The sequence below is a fragment of the Colobus angolensis genome, unplaced genomic scaffold (assembly GCF_000951035.1).
Source record: "Colobus angolensis palliatus isolate OR3802 unplaced genomic scaffold, Cang.pa_1.0 Scaffold131, whole genome shotgun sequence".
Lineage (NCBI taxonomy): Eukaryota > Metazoa > Chordata > Mammalia > Primates > Cercopithecidae > Colobus > Colobus angolensis.
In genome coordinates this window covers 3,865,757-3,885,657 of record NW_012114364.1, presented here as the reverse complement: position 1 = coordinate 3,885,657, position 19,901 = coordinate 3,865,757, and the positions used below count along the sequence as shown (strand labels likewise).

General features: G+C 40.2%; 1 protein-coding gene across 1 annotated transcript in view; it reads left to right on the top strand.

The window, feature by feature from the left end:
- MRPS35 (mitochondrial ribosomal protein S35) overlaps positions 1-16,720 on the top strand; it is a 43,378-nt gene extending 26,658 nt beyond the window's left edge. The window contains 1 exon segment of the mRNA XM_011934110.1: positions 15,610-16,720. Coding sequence (XP_011789500.1) covers positions 15,610-15,879 — 270 coding nt within the window. The 3' untranslated portion in view covers positions 15,880-16,720.
- Positions 16,721-19,901: the final 3,181 nt, after the last annotated feature.

The window sequence follows — 19,901 nt, the reverse complement described above, 5'->3', positions numbered from 1 at the left end:
AAGGTATTTTAAATGTTTATTGAAATTTTTAATGAACACATAACATTTTGTATGAACATTTGACTGTTATATCTTAGGGACAACTAAGGGCAGTTAATTATAGCTTGAGTATTCTTGATCCAAAATGCTTGGGACCAGAAGTGTTTCAGATTTTAGGTTTTTTCAGGTTTTGGAATATTTGCATATTAATGTATAATGAGATACCTTGAGGATGGGACCCACGTCTAAACAGGAAATTCATTTATGTTTCATATACACTTTATACACTTAGCCTAAAGGTAATTTTATACAATATTTTCAGTAATTGTGTGCATGAAACAAAATTTGACCATGCTCCATCACATGAGATCGGGTGTAAATTTTCCATGTGTGAGTCATATCAGTGTTCAAAAAGTTTTGGATTTTCAAGCATTTCAGATTTTGGATTTTCAGATTAGGAATACTAACTGTATTTAAATAGTATTAAAAATACTCGAGTCTGAATGTATGGCGTTTTCATATAAGTATATACATTTATAAGGAAGATTTCACTATGTCTGAGCAACAGCTCATCTGATTTGAAGTTGGTAGCCAGTATGTTTAGGTAACTCAAAGTTTGAAATGGTAATTTTTAAAATTAAAATAATTTTAGGTATGCATTTAAATTAAATTTTTTGTGCCTTACCCAACACAGGGGAACTCAATAGCATTTCATACTAGGAATATTCAAAGGAATAAAGATAGCTGGAGAAAGGGGTCATGTTCTTTAGAAAGGACTTCATATGTCAGTGTCTACAGAAACAGTGAAAAAAGGAAAAAGTAAAGAAAAATTGAAAAAATAAATAAAAGTTTTCATATGGAAGAGGGTTTACATTTGTTTTTAATGACTCTTAGAGATACAACAAAGTAGAAACAATAGTAAGACAGAGACAGACTTCAGTTTACTAAGTGAGAACTTTTTTTTTTTAAGTCTTGCTTTGTTGCCCAGGCTGGAGGGCAGTGGTACGATCTCAGCTCACCGCAACCTCTGCTTCCCAGGCTCAAGTGATTCTTCTGCCTCAGCCTCTTGAGTAGCTGGGACCACAGGCATGCACCACTACCGCCTGGCTAATTTTTGTACTTGTAATAGGGACGAGGTTTTGCCATTTTGGCCAGGCTGGTCTCGAACTCCTGACCTCAGGTGATCCACCCACCTCGGCCTCCCAAAGTGCTGGGATTACAGGTGTGAGCCACCATGCCCAGCCCTCCCAAAGGGGAGCTTTCTAAGAGAGCCACCATAAGATGCAATGAGCTACTTCAATAGGTAGAAGACATTCTGTCCATTGGCCACTTAGTGAAGACAGGCAAATAATGTATGCTCCTTGAATAGGTAGTTAAATTCCATGGCTCTGGAAACTCCTTTCAGCCTGAGTTACTGTGATTCTATGAGTACATGCAGCTGTTCTCTAAACTGCTCCCAGCTCTTCCTTCATGTTACGGTAAAAGAGTTTTAACACAAGAGGATGAATGGAAAGTGACAAAAAAAACTTAGTTGGGAGATTAGTAAATACAAAAAGTAGCTGGTAAGCTCTTCTCTTCTTTACAATTATTTCCATTATCATAATTTATCTGGATTTTCTAGTTCTGGCTTTAGGAGCAATATCAGAATAGCAGTTAATCTCTCTTTCCTAACAATTGATTTTAGAAACGCGGTTGGCTTAAGATAATTAAGTTTCCTTTTGAACCAGCAACAGGGCTGAAATAGCTACATTTTTATGGCTGTTACTGCTTAAAGAGTTAATAACGAACAATAAATACAACCCGTTTTGACTCTCTTATTTTGCCAGTATCTTATAAAATGAATTTGCCCGGAAGGAAATGATAGGCATAAATTCAGTAGAAGCTGATTTCTGGGATTCTTTCTGTGGTTCCGTGACTTAGAATCCAAACAGGGTTGCCTTCTGGATTCACACAGAAGCCTTTGATCTTTAATGCTAATTACTTTGATGCCAGAATAAGTAGCTACATCCAACTGTCCAAACAAGCATACTTGAAGAATTCTATATTAACATTGTTTCTTGGTCCTTTCTAAACAAGTACCATCAGTGAAGAAGATTTTGAATACAGATGAGCTGTGAAATTTTGCAGACCTGCTAGAAAATAATTTTTATTTAATTGAAATTCATTTTCTCTCACCAACATGGAATTCATACTTGAAATTGATGTTATCACCTGTTATTTAGTCAAATAGAGAGCCTCTTTTTAATCCATTGCTTGATTTTTTATAGGCTAGCGTCTGAGCATTTAATATCCAAATATATGCTTCCCTCAGCTTTTTCTTTTTTTCCTTTGAGACAGGGACTTGCTTTGTTGCCCACGCTGGAGTGCAGTGGTACAATCATGGCTCACTGCAGCCTTGGCCTCCTGGGTTCAAGTGGCCCTCCCACCTCAGCCTCCTGAATAGTTGGGACTAAAGGTGCACGCCACCATGCCCAGTTAATTTTTGCATTTTTTTTTTGTAGAGACAGGATTTCACTGTGTTGCCCAGGTTGGTCTTGAACTCCTAGGCTCAGGCAATCCATTCACCTTGGCCTCCCAAAGTGTTGGGATTATAGGCATGAGCCACTGTGCCTTGCCTTCCCTTGGCTTTTTAACCTTCCCCTAGAGGTTACCTCTAAGTAGCATTGAGGGGAAAGTAGCTGCTGTTTTTATGTAGCTCGTAGTACTGAAATCCCTCTGGTAGAAGGATATTACTGTTATATACTATTCAAAACAGTTTACTATAGAAGTGTCAAAGTAGACTTCAGTAAACAGACATCACAAAGCGTAAGCTTCAGGCATAAAGGCTTAGTAATGCCTCAAAGAATAATTATTTCAGTGCTGGGAAGGTTAAAAAAGAGTCGCATATTCACTGGACCATTCATTTATCCTTCAGCAGTTCAAAGAAGCAAGGAGGCTGGGAGCACTTTGGGAGGCTGAGGCAGGCGGATTGCCCGAGCTCAGGAGTTCGATACCAGCCTGGGCAACATGATGAAACCCCGTCTCTACTAAAAATACAAAAAATTAGCCTGGTGTGGTGGTGGGTGCCTCTAGTCCCAGCTACTCGGGAGACTGAGGCACGATAATCGCTTGAACCCAGGAGTCGGAGGTTGCAGTGAGCCAAGATCGCACCACTGCACTCAGTCTGGGTGACAGAGTGAGACTCTGTCTCAAAAAATAATAATAATAATAATTTAAAAATAAATTAAGAAGCAAGGAGAATTGTAGAGATTTGGTTTCCTATTTTAGTATTACATATTGTTAGCATTGGAATACATTTTTAACCTTTGGAGCCAGACAGACATGGATTTGAATTCCAGGGCCATTACTTAGTACCTGTGTAATAGTCAGCCTCTGACTATTTAATCTCTGAGGTTCAGTTTTTTCCTAAGGATTTTTGGATGGATCAGGGAGAATTTGCATAAAGTTTCTAACAAATAGTGGACTCACCATAAGCGTCTGTAAATATTGTTAATATTAATAATAAAATGAGGAAATTCTTAGAATTTTAAATTCATGGTTTCCCAATTTCTATTAATATATACATTTTACATTTAATTTGGCAGACTTTGTACAAGTAAAGTCAGATCTATACTCTTCAGGATGTGTATCCTACTCACAGTTCGACATAATTGATGATAACACAACTTCCTTCATTTTAACTTTTTAGTGATTTTTAAAAAATTGAAACCTTCCGTAAATGACTGGGTTAAGAAATGATTGAATCATTTTGCAAAGTGACTTACACAAAAGATAAGCACAAATACTGGGGAAGAGAAAAAAACACTTGCTTTAGAAAAGTTAGAGATCTGAAATCAAATTTCAGAGATTCATGGATGATTATATTGAATTACTAATGGTTGCTTTTTTACATTTTAAAACTTCAGCTGTATTATTTGGATTTCGTGATAGTCTTATTGCCAGAACTGTGTCTAGCTTTGTAATAAAATGGTTCTGAAAAGTTATGTAACAAATATTTCTAATTTAGCCAAGCAGTGTTACACTCCTGTAGTCCCAGTTTCTCTGGAGGCTGGGGCAGGAGGATCTGTTGAGCCCAGGAATTCGAGTCCAGCTTGGGCAAATAGCAAGATCCCCCACCTCTAAAAATAAAAATTAAAAAAGTCTAAGTTGGAGAATTTTATACTTTCTAAGAGTTCATTTTAAAGGGGACATTATTACAGATATTTCTGATAAAAATGAATTCTTTTTCAGAGCCATAATCACCACTTAATCTGTCGGATGTATGAGTTCATTTTGATTGTGTATGCCTACACACCTGCATTTCCACTTGAGAATGCTTGAGCAATGTTTGCTACGTTGTTGTTCTCTTTTTGCATTCAACAACTATTTAGTTCTTGTGTACAAGATATGTTGCTAGGTGCCACTATCAAAATGAATGACCCCCTGCCTTAGGTACCTTGATTTCTGGAGGGAAACCGTTGGTTATAATATAATCTGTTGAGTTTAATGGAAGGAGGATCACAGTGCTGTGAGAGCCACAGACAAGGGTTAACTCTCCCTGAAAACATCACAGGGATGATGGTGGGTTTTAGAAGATGAATAGAAGTACGCAGTACAGAGTGGGTGAAGAACTTTCTAAGCCTTGTGGGTTTGAAGAGCAGGCAGAAGTTTGGTGTAGCCAGGGTATAGAACTAACAGGGCCAAGAAAGGAGGTGAGGCTGGCAGTAAGAGACAGGCTGTGAAGCTCATCATAGTGCTTATTTGCAAAATGTAGATTTGTAACCAGAGGGCAACATTGAGCTGATACAGTATTTTACTAGTCATTTGAAAAAGTACTTCTCACTATTTTTGTTTTATTTTATTTTGGGGGCTTGTGTGTGTGTGTTTCACTAGACAATTTTAGAAGTTTATTTTCTCTTTGGAGACTGAGTTTTGCTTTATCACCCAGGCTGGAGTGCAGTAGCGCAATCATAGCTCACTGCATGCAGCCTCTACCTCCCAGGCTCAAACGATCCTCCCACCTCAGCCTCCCAAGTAGCTGGGACCGCAGGCAAGTGTCACCATGCAGAGCTAATTTTTTTATTTTTTGTAGAGATGAAGTCTCGCTCTGTTCACCACACTGTTCTCGAACTCCTGGGCTCAGGTGATCCTCCTGCCTCTGCCTCCCAAAGTGCTGGAATTACAAGTGTGAGCTACCACATCTGGCCCCCTCTGACTGTTTCACTGTTCATGAAACAGTAAACCATCCTGTGTCAAATGTCAAGTGCACGTTCGTTAAAAATGTTGCCCAGCAAATGTTGGCTGGGCACGATGGCTCACGCCTATAATCCCAGCACTTTGGGAGGCTGAGGCAGGTGGATCACCTGAGGTCAGGAGTTTGAGACCAACCTGGCCAACATGGTGAAACCCTGTCTCTACTAAAAATACAAAAATTAGCTGGGTGTGGTGGTGGGCACCTGTAATCCCAGCTACTGGGGAGGCTGAGGCAGGAGAATGGCTTGAACCCAGGAGGCGGAGGTTGCAGTGAGCCAAGATGGCACCACTGCACTCCAACCTGGGCAACAAGAGTGAAACTCCGCCTCAAAATAAATAAATAAATAAATAAATAAATACGGCAAATGTTTATTAATTGTCTATTTGCTTTGGATATGAAGGTTAATAAATCGTGGGAAAACCATTGTCTCCAATTGAAGAACACTCTAGTGGGAGCTATCATAACAGATTACCATAGATTGAATGGCTTAAACGACAGAAATTTATTTCTCACAGTTCTAGAGGCTGAGGAGTTGATCAGGGTGCCAGGATGGTTGGATTAGGGTAAGGCCCTCCTCCTGGTTTGCATATGGCTATCGTCTTACTGTGTCCTCACTTGGTGGAGAACAGAGAGGAAGGAAATTCTCTCCTGTCTCTGTCATATTGAGGATTGGAATTCCAATATCTGAATTTAGTGGGGGGACACAAACATTTGGTCTGTAGCACAGGTTGTATAATTCACCATTTCATGTTTAATTCTTCTCTACTTATTCATTTCTTATATATCTTTCAAGACCTCAACCTGCTTTGAGGCTGTTAGTTTTTGTCTGACTTCTGCTTTGTATAGATAGCAAGTTACTGTGTTTTATTTTCTGTGCTGGTCACTGGAACACCTGACTGCAGTTAGTTGTCTTAGTCACGGATTGTTCCATGTGTGTTCTCTTTTTCTAACTTGAGGGCCTCATTAGCAAGGATCTGACCTATTGTACTTTGTACTCCAAACTATCAAGGTCAGTGCTAGGTAAGAATACTAAATGTTTCATAGCAACTATTGAGGCTGGGCGTGCTGGCTCACGCCTGTAATCTCAGCAGTTTGGGAGGCCGAGGCAGGCAGATCACTTGAGGCCTGGAGTTCGAGACCAGCCTGGCCAACACAGCAAAACCTCATCTCTACTAAAAATACAAAAAACAATTAGGAAGTGTTTTTAAAGGTATTCAAATTTTACATTACTTTGTAAGTTCTCCACAAATACTTGCTTCTGTGAGTTCAGTTCATGATGCAAATTTACAGTCTACAATGTTAATAGAATCTATATTCTAAAAAAAACTGGCTCTTCCTGGCAAGATGCATCTCTTTAACATGAAGCATATGTTTTTATTTAACACTTTATGCATAAACTTACTAATGTTACAGTGTTTGTTAAACAACTAACTACACCCATGCGTTGAATTCCCGTGAGTCCGAGCATTAGTGGTTGGCCAGTAATGGTAAAGAATAACTACATGCCACAGTTTTACTTGATTTCAGACAAATGCATCTGGCCTTTGTTCTAAAAAGTGGACCTGTGATGTTGCTGTGAGAGTTAACTGGGTCTCTGTCTCTGGCTTTCTTTTTTTTTTTTTTTTTTAACTCTGTGCTGCTTCAGTGATCACTTTGTATTAACATAAAAAGGACACCAGAAAGGGGTTTGAAGTAGTTGTTCCATCTCTCCCCGACAACACACAGTGAGGTGGGGTCTCACTCTGTCGCCCAGACTGGAGTGCAGTGGTGTGATCCCGGCTCACTGCAGCCTCTGCCTCCCACGCTCAAGTGATCTTCCCGCCTTGGCCTCCCGAGTAGGACTACAGGCGTGTCACCATGCCCAGCATGTTCCGTCTTTTAAAAGTGCTTCAAAATACTTTGTCTTTTTTTTTCTTTAAAAACACAAAGCATTTAGTGCAGCCATCCATTTTAAATTAGGGCTAACTTTGAAGGTCAGGAATCAAACAGCTTATCTTATTATATAGCCTTTTCATTTTATACACTGAGAAATTAAGATTTAGAGGAAAGGTCAGGTACTTTGCCCAAGGTTACAGAGCTTTTTAGTGGAGGAACTCAGACCTGAACTGCAGCTTCAACGTATCATATTCTTTCCATGGTATCATACTATTTAGTTTTATTTAACTTTGACTTTCAAAATGTTATGAAATAAGAGATGAAATCAAATCTGACTTTAACTGCTAGTTTAGTCTCCTTTCAAAATGAACAACTGACTAACTGAAAATTCATCTATCTCCATAACCTGTTTTCAGCTGGGGGTTGTGTCAGTGCCACCTGGGAAGCTTTTATAACTACAGCTGCTTGGGCCCTGCAGAATCAGAATCGCTAGCTGTAAGACCCAGGTTTTTATACAGTTTTAAAAGCTCCACAGGTGATTCTGGTGCTGAGCCCGGATTGTGAATAATTTCTCCAGTCTTTGCATGTTGTAAATAAGGAAACTGATTAAGTTGGCTTGTCTTTTTTAAGACAGTTTTTGTATGTGTAAGTTTGGGTATCCCTAATTTGAAAATCTGGTATCTGAAATGCTCCAAAATCTGCAACTTTTTGAGCACCGACATGATGCTCAGAAGAGCATTTCACATTTCAGATTTTCAGATTAGGAATGCTCAACCAGTCAGTATAATGCAGATTCTAAAATCCTTTAAAACATCGAAATCTGAAACACTTCTGATCCTAAGCATTTTGGATAAGGGATACTCAACCTATATCTCATATCAGAGCTTGAGGATAAAGGGTGGTAACTGGAATGAGCAGACAAGAAAATGGAGGGATTTTTCTGTTGTACATAAATAGGAATTTAGACTTGATGTGATAGACAATAAGCAGTGTTCTAGATCCCTGAGTAGGATGGTGCTACACAGAAGGTGACAATCTCATAACTCTTTGCCTTCAGGCAGGACTTCATTTTATTATATACTTAAAAGACCTTTCTGCTCACATTCTTCTTCCCCACCCAGTGGCTGAAGTCATACATTTGAGAGTTACAGTCTTCTTCCCTCTCTTCTAATACCAAATAAGTTACCAAGTCTTTCAGTTTCGCTTTTAAATCTCGGTTAAAACCGTTTTCCCCTTTTTATCCCTACCGCTACACTGTAGTATAAGTTTGCATCATCATTTACCTGAAAACTACAATAGGCTTCTAACTGATTTCCTTGTCTCATCCACCTTCTATATTACTGTTAGAGTAATTGTTCAAAAAAACAAATCTCTTGCACCACATTCCTTTATAAAATCCTTCAGTGGTTTCCCATTACTTAGGATAATGTCTGAACTCCTTAGCATGCCATTCACAGCAATTTGCCACCTCATTACCAGCACCCAGGAAATATACATGATATAGCCTATACCTTAGCCATAACGAACATAATATGTTCTTTCATAGCTTTGCATATTTTATTCTCTTTGCTTATAATTCTTTTTTCAAATTGATCAGCCTTGCAAATTCATATGAATCTTTTAATACATGTCAAATGTAACCTCTCTGTTTCCTGCCCATCCCTTTTCCCTCCTCTAGCTAGCATTCCTTTTATTACTTTTCTGGTAATTGCCTGTACACGTGTCTGCTTACCCCATTAGACTGTGAGATCACAGAGGATAAGGAGTGTATATTCATTCATCTTTATATTTTCAGCATCTAGTACAGTGTCTGAGGAGTTGATCAGGGTGCCAGGATGCAAATTTACATTCAGTAAATGTTTTTTAAAACTTAATTGAATTCCTTGACATAGTTAAAAATTTAGCTTTGGTAGCTGAAAGAATTGACAGTCATTCTTTTTTCACTTTTTATGAATATTTGCCTCTTCGTATTTTTTATGATTTTCAAATTGCTTGGGATTTTAAAAAATGGTTAAACTGTTTTCTCTCATACAGCACAAGGCCTTACTTGTAATCATGAGAAGTGGAATATTACTATGATTCATGTCCTAGGCAAAGAGAGTTGTAAATAAGAAGGTAGGAGGTGATAGGCTTGTGTATTTAGTGGAGCGGATATTTCTTTGCCTTCTGTTACAGCAGAATACACTGACCCTTGCATGAATTAGCTATTATGTTTTTCTTTGTATTAAATTCATACAAGGAAAAAAAAAGATGATAGGTTCCAGTTATGTTACTATTTTTTTTGTTACTTCTTTTATCATGCCTGGAGGTTCCTTAGAACATGTTGTTCTAACACTAACAAGCAGTGTGGTTTTGGGCAAATTATTCAGTTGCTCTGGGCTTCAGCTTCCTGATCTGTAAAACAGATGATAATAGTACTAACTCACTCCTAGGTTTATTGTGAGAATTAAATGAGTTAATATCTATAAGGCACTTAGAATAGTGCCTGGCATGGAGTGAGTGTTCCAACAGCTTTTCAGCCTCAGCCCATGCCACTTCCTTCTCATTGGCCTTCATTCATTTCCTTGATTGTGTTAACCGGCTTCAAGGCCTTTGTGGATGCTTCTCCTCTACTGGGATCACAGTATTCATCTGACTGGCTCACCGTCAACTTCAGGTCTCTCGTTAGACTGAACGTTCCCAGAGAACACTATGCCTGGTAGAGTAGTTGTGCAAGAAATATTTATTGAATGAATGAGTAAATGAATAATCGAGCCAACTGGAAAAGAGAACAGGATCACATGGAATGGAAAGTTGCTTCTTCAGGGGTTGGGGTCAGGGCAGATTCTCTCATTGCAGGGCGGGAAGGAAAGGAAAAGGGGTGTGTGTGTGTGTGTGTGTGTGTGTGTTATACATATTTAAATGGTGAAATTGTAAATATTTAATGGTCAAAGCATTAAAATAGGAGTTGACAAATTAATTGAATTATTTGCGTAAGTGGTGATCAATTTGAGCTTAAAATGGTATTGTTAATTGCCCCCAGTAATTTGAATATGGTGTTTGTGCTTTAAAATTAGTATATATTTTAAAATTAGTATATAGTATAAAATAACTACACTTCAATAAAATAAACTTTGTGTGTGTGACAAGGTCTGGCCCAGTCACCCGGGCTGGAGTGCAGTGGTGTGATCTTGGCTCACAGCAACCTCTGCTTCCCAGGCTCAAGAGGTAGGGAAATGTGGGTTTGAAACTCACTCCTCTTTCAAGTTATATTATTAACAACAACATTTATGTAATGTTTACTATGAGCCAGATCCTCTTAAGTACATAGATATTCGTTACCTCTTTTAATCTTCAGAACAGCCCTGTGAAGTCAGTTCTTACAGAGATACAAGTTCAAGGAACACACCTATTACAATAATAAATGATGAAAGTTAGGATTTAAACTGAGGTCTGGGAGATACCAAAGCTCACAGTAAATACCATCTTATACTAACTTCCTGGGTGACCTTGAGCAAAACTTAGCTGCCTCAGCCCTGCATCTGTGATTTAGAAACCCAAAAAGCTTTAGAAATTGTTAGTCTTTCCGTAACTTATTTGGTGACAAACATGTGACCTGAATAGATGAGAGGCTATTTATATTTTTTGTTCATTCCATTTAGTGTAAATATTCATATATGTTGCATTAAAAATTATGTGTTGGATTAGGTGATGCTGCTATAGACCCCCCTGTAGAGGTGTGTTAAAAAATATATGCTATACACACCATAATTCACTTTCTAAAATACAAAAATTTCTGAAATCTGAAATCCCCCAATGGATTGTGGACTCTGTTTAACCTCCGTAGTACTCAGTTTTCTTACCTATGTAATTCTTAAAATTTATCCCAGTACATCTTAACAATAATTATATGTAATAGTATACGTAAGCATTTAAGATACCTGATATATAATTAAATATTCAGTTTGTTGGGATTGTTACTATCATTATCTTGGAATTTTTATTCAGCTGTGCAGAGTTTGGATCCTAAAGCTAGACCATGTAGAAAATGTGAATTTGGCTGGGCACAGTGGCTCACACCTGTAATCCTAACATTTTGGGAGGCCAAGGCAGGTGGATCACTTGAGCCCAGGAATTTGAGAACAGCCTGGGCAACATGACAAAACCACATCTCTATAAAAAAAAAAAAAATGCAAACATTAGCAGGGTGTGGTGGTACTCTCTGGTAGTCCCAGCTACTCTGGAGGCTGAGGCAAGGGGATCGCATGAGCTCAGGAAGCTGAGGCTGCAGTAAGCCAAGTAGCGCCACTGCGCTCGAGCCTAAGTGACAAAGGGAGACCCTGTCTCAAAAAAAAAAAAGGCCAGGCGCCATGGCTCATGCCTGTAATCCCAGCACTTTGGGAGGCCAAGGCTGGTGGATCACCTGAGGTCAGGAATTCAAGACCAGCCTGGCCAACATGGTGAAACCCAATCTCTACTAAAAATACAAAAATTAGCCAGGTGTGGTAGTGGGCGCCTATAGTCCCTGCTACAAGAGTGAGAGAGAGAGAGAGAGAAAAAGGAAAGGGTGAATTTTGTTTTGTTTAGTTTGCAACTGAGACTGAACACTGCATTGTTTTCAGTACAGGATAAGAGGCCAGGCCTTTTACAGAATGTAGTTTGTTTTCCTTACTAGTGACTTTAAACCATAGTGATTTTCTTCTCTAAATGTACATTATTCCGTAGTGCAGGGTTTCCTGTCCTTTTTGTCGGATCCCGGGGTCCAGGTCCAGCCCATGCTGAAGTCCGAGGGGAGTGGGTGGATAAGCAGAAAGAACACTTGGGGGGCTGTAGGCAGGTGAAAGATAGTTTTATTCAGCAGCAGCTCAAATTAACAGCTTTCTTACACTAGCTCTCTTATGAACAGCTTTTCTTACACTGTCCATCCACCTTTAGCTCAGCAGTTTGCTCCGGCTGTGTGGCTCCGGCTGTGTGGCTCCGGCGACCGCCATGCCTGCAGCTTCGCGGAAGGCTCTCCCCTGCCTTCAGGGTCAGCAGCTTAACCCTTTATCTGGGCATGAGCAAGCTGAGCTGTGTCCTGGCTCCCTCCTGTCCAGACGGACAGCTTTGGCTCTCTCTTTCTGTGGGCACCAATGCCTACACAAGAGCCATGCTGAGCCAAGCTGAGCCCCAAGAGCGCCTGTACAATGGTAGCAGGGCAATTATACCTTTTACAGACAACAGTGGCTCAGAACCAAGGATGAACTTACACAAACAGGTTATATAACAAGTGGGGGTGTGCACCTGCACGCCAGACTCGCTGTCATGCAGGCCTGGATATCCACCTTGGCCTTCCTCCATGTACCTGTTCATGTGATTACACACTTAGAAAATTATTTACTGGCCAGGTGCGGTGGCTTCCACCCTGTAATCCCAGCACCTTGAGAGGCTGGGGCAGGAGGATTGCTCTAGGCCAGGAGTTTAAGACCAGCCTTAGGCAACATAGCAAGACCCTGTCTCTACAAAAAAAAATTTAAAATTAGCTGGGCATGGTGGCCTGCACCTGTAATCATAGTGCAGCTAATCAGGAGGCTGAGGCAGGAGCGTCCTTTGAGCACAGGAGTTGAGGTTGGCGGTAGGTAAGCTTTGATCACACCTGAGATGAATGAAGGAGGAGGGCGCTTCATTCTGCTGCCAGTATTCGAGGCTCACCTGGCTACAAGGGCTGAGGGAATCAATATCTTGGCACACCTATAATACATCTTGGCAAACCAGTGTATAATTATATATATCAAATGTAAGGGGAAGAGACATGAAATGTGCAAATTATTAGTGGATTTACTTTAATTCCTCCGCGTAAGCATCTATTTTGAAGCCATTAAGAAAATTCAGATAAAATGTGTGAAACTTAAAAATACTAAATAGTTAAGTCTCTTAATTGCCTGTCTTCTAGCAGTCAGGCAGTTGAGTCAGGAATGAGATGGAGTGACTGTTTTACTTAACGCTTTATAAAATGTATTTGTCGGTTTGTTAGATTAAGTATATGTTACCCTGTAGGTTTGAATTGTGAAAAAACTATGACATTGTCTTGAAACATCTAAAACATTTCTAAGAATAGATAGAACCAATAATGTATTTAATTTAGGACATTTATTTTTTAAGGGGTTGACATTTATTCCTTTCTCAAATATTACAGTAAAAATTAGGTGAAGTAGGATAATTTTGCCAATTTTTTTTAATGCACAAATTCAGAGTTTGTTAGAAATTATTTGCAGCAGAGTTGTGGGGGAGAGGCATAACAAGTTGTTTCAGGCTGGTCTGAAGGTAGTTACCTCAGTTGATTGTTCACAGTCAGTTACAGGTTGAATTCCTTGTTCTGCTCTTACCCCGTTCTCACTACTCGACTAGCCTAAAAAATAATAATAAAATAAAAAGAAGTTGTTTCACATTATGCCTTCCCTGCCAAGCCTAAAACCTCTCGACCAGATTTTCTTTTGAAAAGGACACAAAGTTGGTTCTCAACTGGATATTTCTAGAACATACGCTGAGACGCTGTCCACAGCCATAAATTTGTTACAGGGAGGTGGGGCAAACATGCAGGAATTGTAAGTGCAAATATACCCCAGGTGGCTTAGGAATTTGGGGGCCAGGGAAGACATCCTGCATCTTACTGGTTTCCCTTGAAGGAACGGTACCCAGTTTGAAGGATTCAAAGGAGAATTTCTTCTCCTAAGTCCCTTCCTTTCACCTCGGTGATCTGAGCAGGGTTTGCCGACTCTGTGTTGTCCCCAGTGGCCTGTTTGTGATCGGTGGGGCTCCTCTTTACCCTTGGAGGAACACATCTCCAATGCTTTCTTTTCTTTTCATAGGCACTTGTAGTGGGGATGGGGGTGAGAGGGTGGCATAGGTGGAAACCTTACCTGCTTCTTGGTGCCCACTCAGCTCTGCAGAGCCTTGGAGCTGTCTACTCAAGCTGGGATCTCTTTGAAGGGGATTTTCCAGAGGTAGAATAGTATTTCTGACAGCCTCACAGATATACTCATCTTTTAATATTTTGCCACCTTTAAAAGTTGTTATTCAGAATAGTAGATGATTCCATAGCAGCCTGTGGCTCAGAATATTGTTATGTGTTAATTTGGAAGAAATGTGACTAGTATTCAGCACTTCTTTGAACAGGGTATATTACTTAGTAGCTGTGTTGCTTGATTTTCACAGACTGTTACATCTCCATTTAAATCATAAATCTGAATTATGCTATATTACTGTAAAGCCTACCAGTGTTCCCTAGAATAGCATGGTAATAATTTTTGTAAGAAAAAACAAGTAGTAGCAAAACATTGTTCACATTATGGGAACAGAAAGATAATAACAAAATAAAATTCCAGGATAGGCTGGGCATGGTGGCTCACGCCTGTAATCCCTACAGTTCAGGAAGCCAAAGTAGGTGGATCATTTGAAGTCGGGAGTTTGAGACCAGCCTGGAAAACATGGTGAAACTCCATCTCTACTAAAAATACAAAAATCAGCTGGGTGTGGTGGCGGGTGCCTGTAATTCCAGCTACTCAGGAGGCTGAGGCAGGAGAATTGCTTGAACCCGGGAGGCGGAAGTTGCAGTGAGCCAAGATCACCCCACTGTACTCCAGCCTGGGCAAGAGAGTGAGACTCTGTCTTAGTTGGGGGTGGGGAGAAAATTCCAGGATATATGAAGTCATTATGACTAAAAACCATGTATTATGTATATCATATTCTTAATTGTATTATAATAGTCTTCCTCATCATCCTGCAAGTATATCACAGAGATAAATACAGTCTCCTCTCAGCCTCATTATTTTTAATAATGATCTTCTTGGTACTAAAGAAGTTGAAGATTACAACTCAGACATGCCAAATGTTGGGCCAGGCGCAGTGGCTCGCCCCTGCAATCCCAGGACTTTAAGAGGCCATGGCAGAATAATCACGTGAGCCCAGGAGTTCGAGACCACCCTGGGCAACATGGCAAAGCCCCATCTCTACAAAAAATACAGCAATTAGCGGGGCATGGTGGTGGGCGCCTGTAGTCCCAGCTACTCAGGAGCCTGAGGTGGGAGAATCACCTGAGACTGCGAGGTTGAGGCTGCTGTGAGCTGTGATTGTGCCACTGCAGTCCAGCCTGGGTGACAGAGTGAGACCCATCTCAAAAAAAAAAAAAAAAAAAGTGAAATGTTGATGTTTTAGGGTTTAGAGAATAGCTGTAAAAAGTTATTTTCTATATCTGCTGGAAAACAGCATATCTTTGTAGGTACAGTTTGTAAGGCAGACAGATTGTAATTATGTGGATAGAGTAGCGAGTGGTAACAGAGCTTGACAGACCAGTGTTCATGTGACAGAGTGTGCAGCCCTCAAGCGCAGGTGCAGGTGGCCAACAGTGCTGGGTTAAGGGGCCAAGGTGCACAGACAAGGCATTGGCCAGGGCCTCTCCACATTTTGCAAACTTCTCTTCCCTTAAAAAGGAAAAAAAAGAAAAAGAAAGAAACAAACGATATTTCTCAGAATTCAGAACTTGTTTTTTGTTTGTTTTGTTTCAGAAAACTGAAGAATGGGAAAAAAGTAAGACTGAAGCAGACATGGAAGAGTATATATGGGAAAACAGTTCATCAGAAAAAAACATCCTGGAAACGCTTCTCCAGATGAAAGCTGCTGAGAAAAATATGGAAATAAATAAAGAAGAGCTCCTTGGTACTAAAGAAGTTGAAGAGTATAAAAAGTCTGTTGTTAGTCTTAAAAATGAGGAGGAAAATGAAAATTTGCTTTCTCAGTACAAAGAATCTGTGAAGAGACTATTAAATGTGACATGAATTATGGAGTAGAAAAACCTGCTTGATTTATTAATTTTATAATATATGTAATCAGTATCTAATTTGATACAAAGTCGAAAATGTTAAAAAAAATCATTGTTTTTCCTCAGAGTTAAAATTATTTCCCTCATACTAATGCTTAATGGCAATGATTACTCCAGAGTTTTTTTATTTTTACACTGGGGCAATAGACTAGGAGGTCTCTGATTTCTTTTTGGTCTAAAGTGTTTTGATTTTATTTGTACATAATAGCTTTGGTATTCATGTATATACATGCTTTTAATTGTGATTTTGCCACCTTCCCCATTTCTTTCCCCACAAGCTGGCATTCAGTAGTTGCTTTTGAATAATGGTTTTGGTTACCTCGGAAGGTAGGCCCAGAACCCATTTCCTTGACTTGCAGTTCCAGGCTCTGTTCACATGACTGCTGTCTAGCTGATGTATTTTTCACGTTTGTCAGTTCTGGTTAGAAACAGGTCCTCAGTATTCTCTAACCTGATATTGTCGAAAAAGTTATGTTGACTCAACTTTGTTTAGCATCCTACTTTCTAGATTGTGGGGCTCATTTTGCCAGGGCCAAGCTACCAGAAAAGTAGAAGTGGAGATTCCTGGTATGTATCTCCCTGGGTGCCCCAGTTAGAGCTGCCACAGCTCAGGAAAAAGATGAAGCATAGGGACCTTGAATGTAATGGAGTAAGTGACAAAATAAGAACTACCCTGGGAAACCCTGCATTCAGTGTAGCTGTCAGTTCAGTATTTCTGAGTACACCTGTCAGCTGTTTCTTACCACTTCGATGGTTGTGATTAATTTAAAATCAGAATAAAGGAATTACTGAGTTTATTTGCCTAATAGACTTATTTTGCCTAGAAGAATTAGAGAGTATAAATGAAAGCCAAAAGGGAATTTCACAACGATTTCCTAAACCATTTGTGTGAAATGAAGGTATGGTCTGGTGTGAGTGAGGCCAGGAGTCTGTAGGTTATGAAGGACAATATGGCCTTGAGTACAAAAGGGGGAGAAAGAGGCATGTCGTGCCCTGCTGGGGCACCCTTATACTAGTTACTTTAATCCTAGGCCTGACTTATGAATGAACTCAAAAGGGGCTAGACTGAGCCAAATTGGTAAGTAGTGGATGAAAAACAGTATAGATAAAACCAATATTTTAGATCATGTTTAGAGCATATTTCAAGAAACATACCAGTACATTTAGAGACTCATATGGAGTTAAGAAAAACTCAGATTCCTAACAGGATTGTAAGAAGGAAACATTTTGAAAACAGTAGAAGCTGAGAAGAGATGATCATTTGGGAACAGTAAAGGAGTGGTAGCTTAGGGTGGTTTATCCTGTGTAATAATACAGTGCAGATGAAAGCAGAGAGGTGGATGTATAATAAGGAATTTGACCTTACCCAGAGGTCTGGCCTTTGCCCTTGGCTTCTGGGAGGTAGTCTATACCGTACCCGATAGGACTGTCTTTGTTTAGCGGGGTAGCTAGCCCCAAAATATCTCAGGATGGGACCAACATGCCAGAAAAATCTACCATGTGATTTAGGGTGGGAGCTTTGAGTCCCATGGTATTAGTCCACCTGACAGCCGGGATGTCTCACCAGACAATCAGCTATCATACCTACATAATGGAGTCCAGTAAAATCTTTGGGCTGAGCACGGTGGCTCACGCCTGCTGTAATCCCAGCACTTTGGGAGGCCGAGGCGCCGGATCACGAGGTCAGGAGATCGAGACCATCCTGGCTAACACGGTGAAAACCCATCTCTACTATAAACAAAAAATTAGCTGGGCGTGATGGTGGGCGCCTGTAGTCCCAGCTACTCGGGAGGCTGAGGCAGGACAATGGCATGAACCCGGGAGACGGAGCTTGCAGTGACCCGAGATCACGCCACTGCACTCCAGCCTGAGTGATACAGCGAGACTCCGTATCAAAAAAAAAAAGTCTGAACAGGGAGGCTTGAGTAAGCTCGGGTTAGCAATACTCTATGCATATTGTCACACACTGATAACTAGGAGAGTAATGTGACCTGACTCCTAGGGGAGAGCACCAGAAACTAAACATTTGAACCCTTCCTGGGCCTCAACTTACGTACTTCTTCCGTTGGGCGACTTTAAGGTATCCTTTCCCTGTAACAAACTGTAAATGTGAGAAGAATAGCTTTCATTCAGTTCTGAGTTCTAGTGAATTATTGAACCTGAGGGTTGTTTAGGGAATCCCCCACAAACTTAACAGTTGGTGTCAGAAGTAGGGTGGCATTGTAGAGGACTCTACCCTCTTTTGCAGTTTGGCCAACTCCAAGTAACCTGAAGACTCTCAAACAATTATTGATGCCTAATGGCAAAATCGTAGAGCTGTCAGATTGATACAAAACTGCCTCAAAAATAAAACAATTGGACCAGGTGCAGTGGCTCATGCCTGTAATCACAGCACCTTGGGAGGCTGAGGTGGGAGGAGGGCTTGAGGCCAGAAGTTTGAGACTACCCTAGGCAACATAGCAAGACCCTGTCTCTACTTTAAAAATGTATATATACATACATATTTGTATGTATATGTAACAGTTGTGGTTATTGTAATTTTAGCAAAATTAAGCAGCACTATTTGTCATTAATCAGATCCTTGTCCTTTAAAATCTGCCAGTTGACCGAATGTGTGCAATTGGAACATATATTCATCTTGATAATGAAAATGCTAGGGGATACTTTGCTATATTAATGCAGTCATTTCTGATTTAAACTTAAATTGTATAGCCCAGAAGTTGCTTAAACACATAGGCAACTAAGATATAGATCAAATCTCTTTTCTTAATTGTGGGATGCTTTAATTCTTTGGCATATTTTTGCAATATTGGTATTTCATAATACTAAACAGTTAAAGACTTTTTTTTTTTTTTTTTGAGAAGCTGGACCCAGTGGCTCATGCCTGTAATCCCAGCGCTTTGGGAGGCCAAGGTGGGAGTATTGCTTGAGGCCAGGTGTTGGACACCAGTCTGGGCAACGAAGTGAAACATTGTCTCTACATAAGAAAAAAATTCCCGAGGCATGGTGGCACATGCCTAGCAACTTGGGAGGCTGAAGTGGGAGAATTGCTTGAGACCAGGAGTTCAAGGCTGCAGTGAACTATGATCACATTACTGCACTCGAGCCTGGGTGGCAGAACAAGAACTTGTCTCCAAAAAAGAAAAAGAAAAGGAAAAGGGAAAAAAAAGAAAAAGAAACAAACTGGACCCTGGGGTCCAGTCAATAACTAAGGCTAAGGTTGTGACACCCACCTAGGAAGTAACCATGAAATCTTTCCAATGTTGTCACTTTTTTTTTTTTGAGACAGAGTCTGCTCTGTTACAGCCCAGGCTGGAGTCTGGAGTGCAGTGGCACATTCATGGCTCACTGCAGCCTCAACCTCCTGGGGCTCAACCGATCCTCCCACCTCAACCTCCCAAGTAGCTGGGACCTCCAGCTACTCCTAACATCCCAAGTAGCATGCCACCACGCCTGGTTAATTTTTTGTTTTTGTGGAGATGGGGTCTTGCTATGTTGCCTGGGTTGGTCTGATTGTTTCTTAATAAAATTTAAAATTTTATTCAGAAGTTCTCTTTTGTCTCTGGCTTCCAGTAAGAAAGTAGTTTCTAGTTTCAGTTTTGCTTCTTAAATGATTCTGGTCTGTTGTCTTTCCAGTCCAAATTTACTCAATTTATCTAATGGTCAAAAGCGCTGAAGAGGAAAGGGAATTTGTTTCTTTTCTTAGAAGATAAATATGCTTTTCCCAAATTAAGATCATTTATATGAAATTATCAGCTTTAAGGAATGAGTAAAATTCTGAGAAGCCCCAAGGGGGAAAAAAACTTTTTAATTCTAGCAGCCCTAGTCTATTGGAAAACCTCTAAGCAATTCACATATACTTAAAAGTAATGATTTTTGGCAGTGGCTTATGCCTGTAATCCCAGCACTTTGGGAGGCCGAGGCAGGTGGATCACCTGAGGTCAGGAGTTCGAGACCAGCCTGGCCAACATGGTGAAA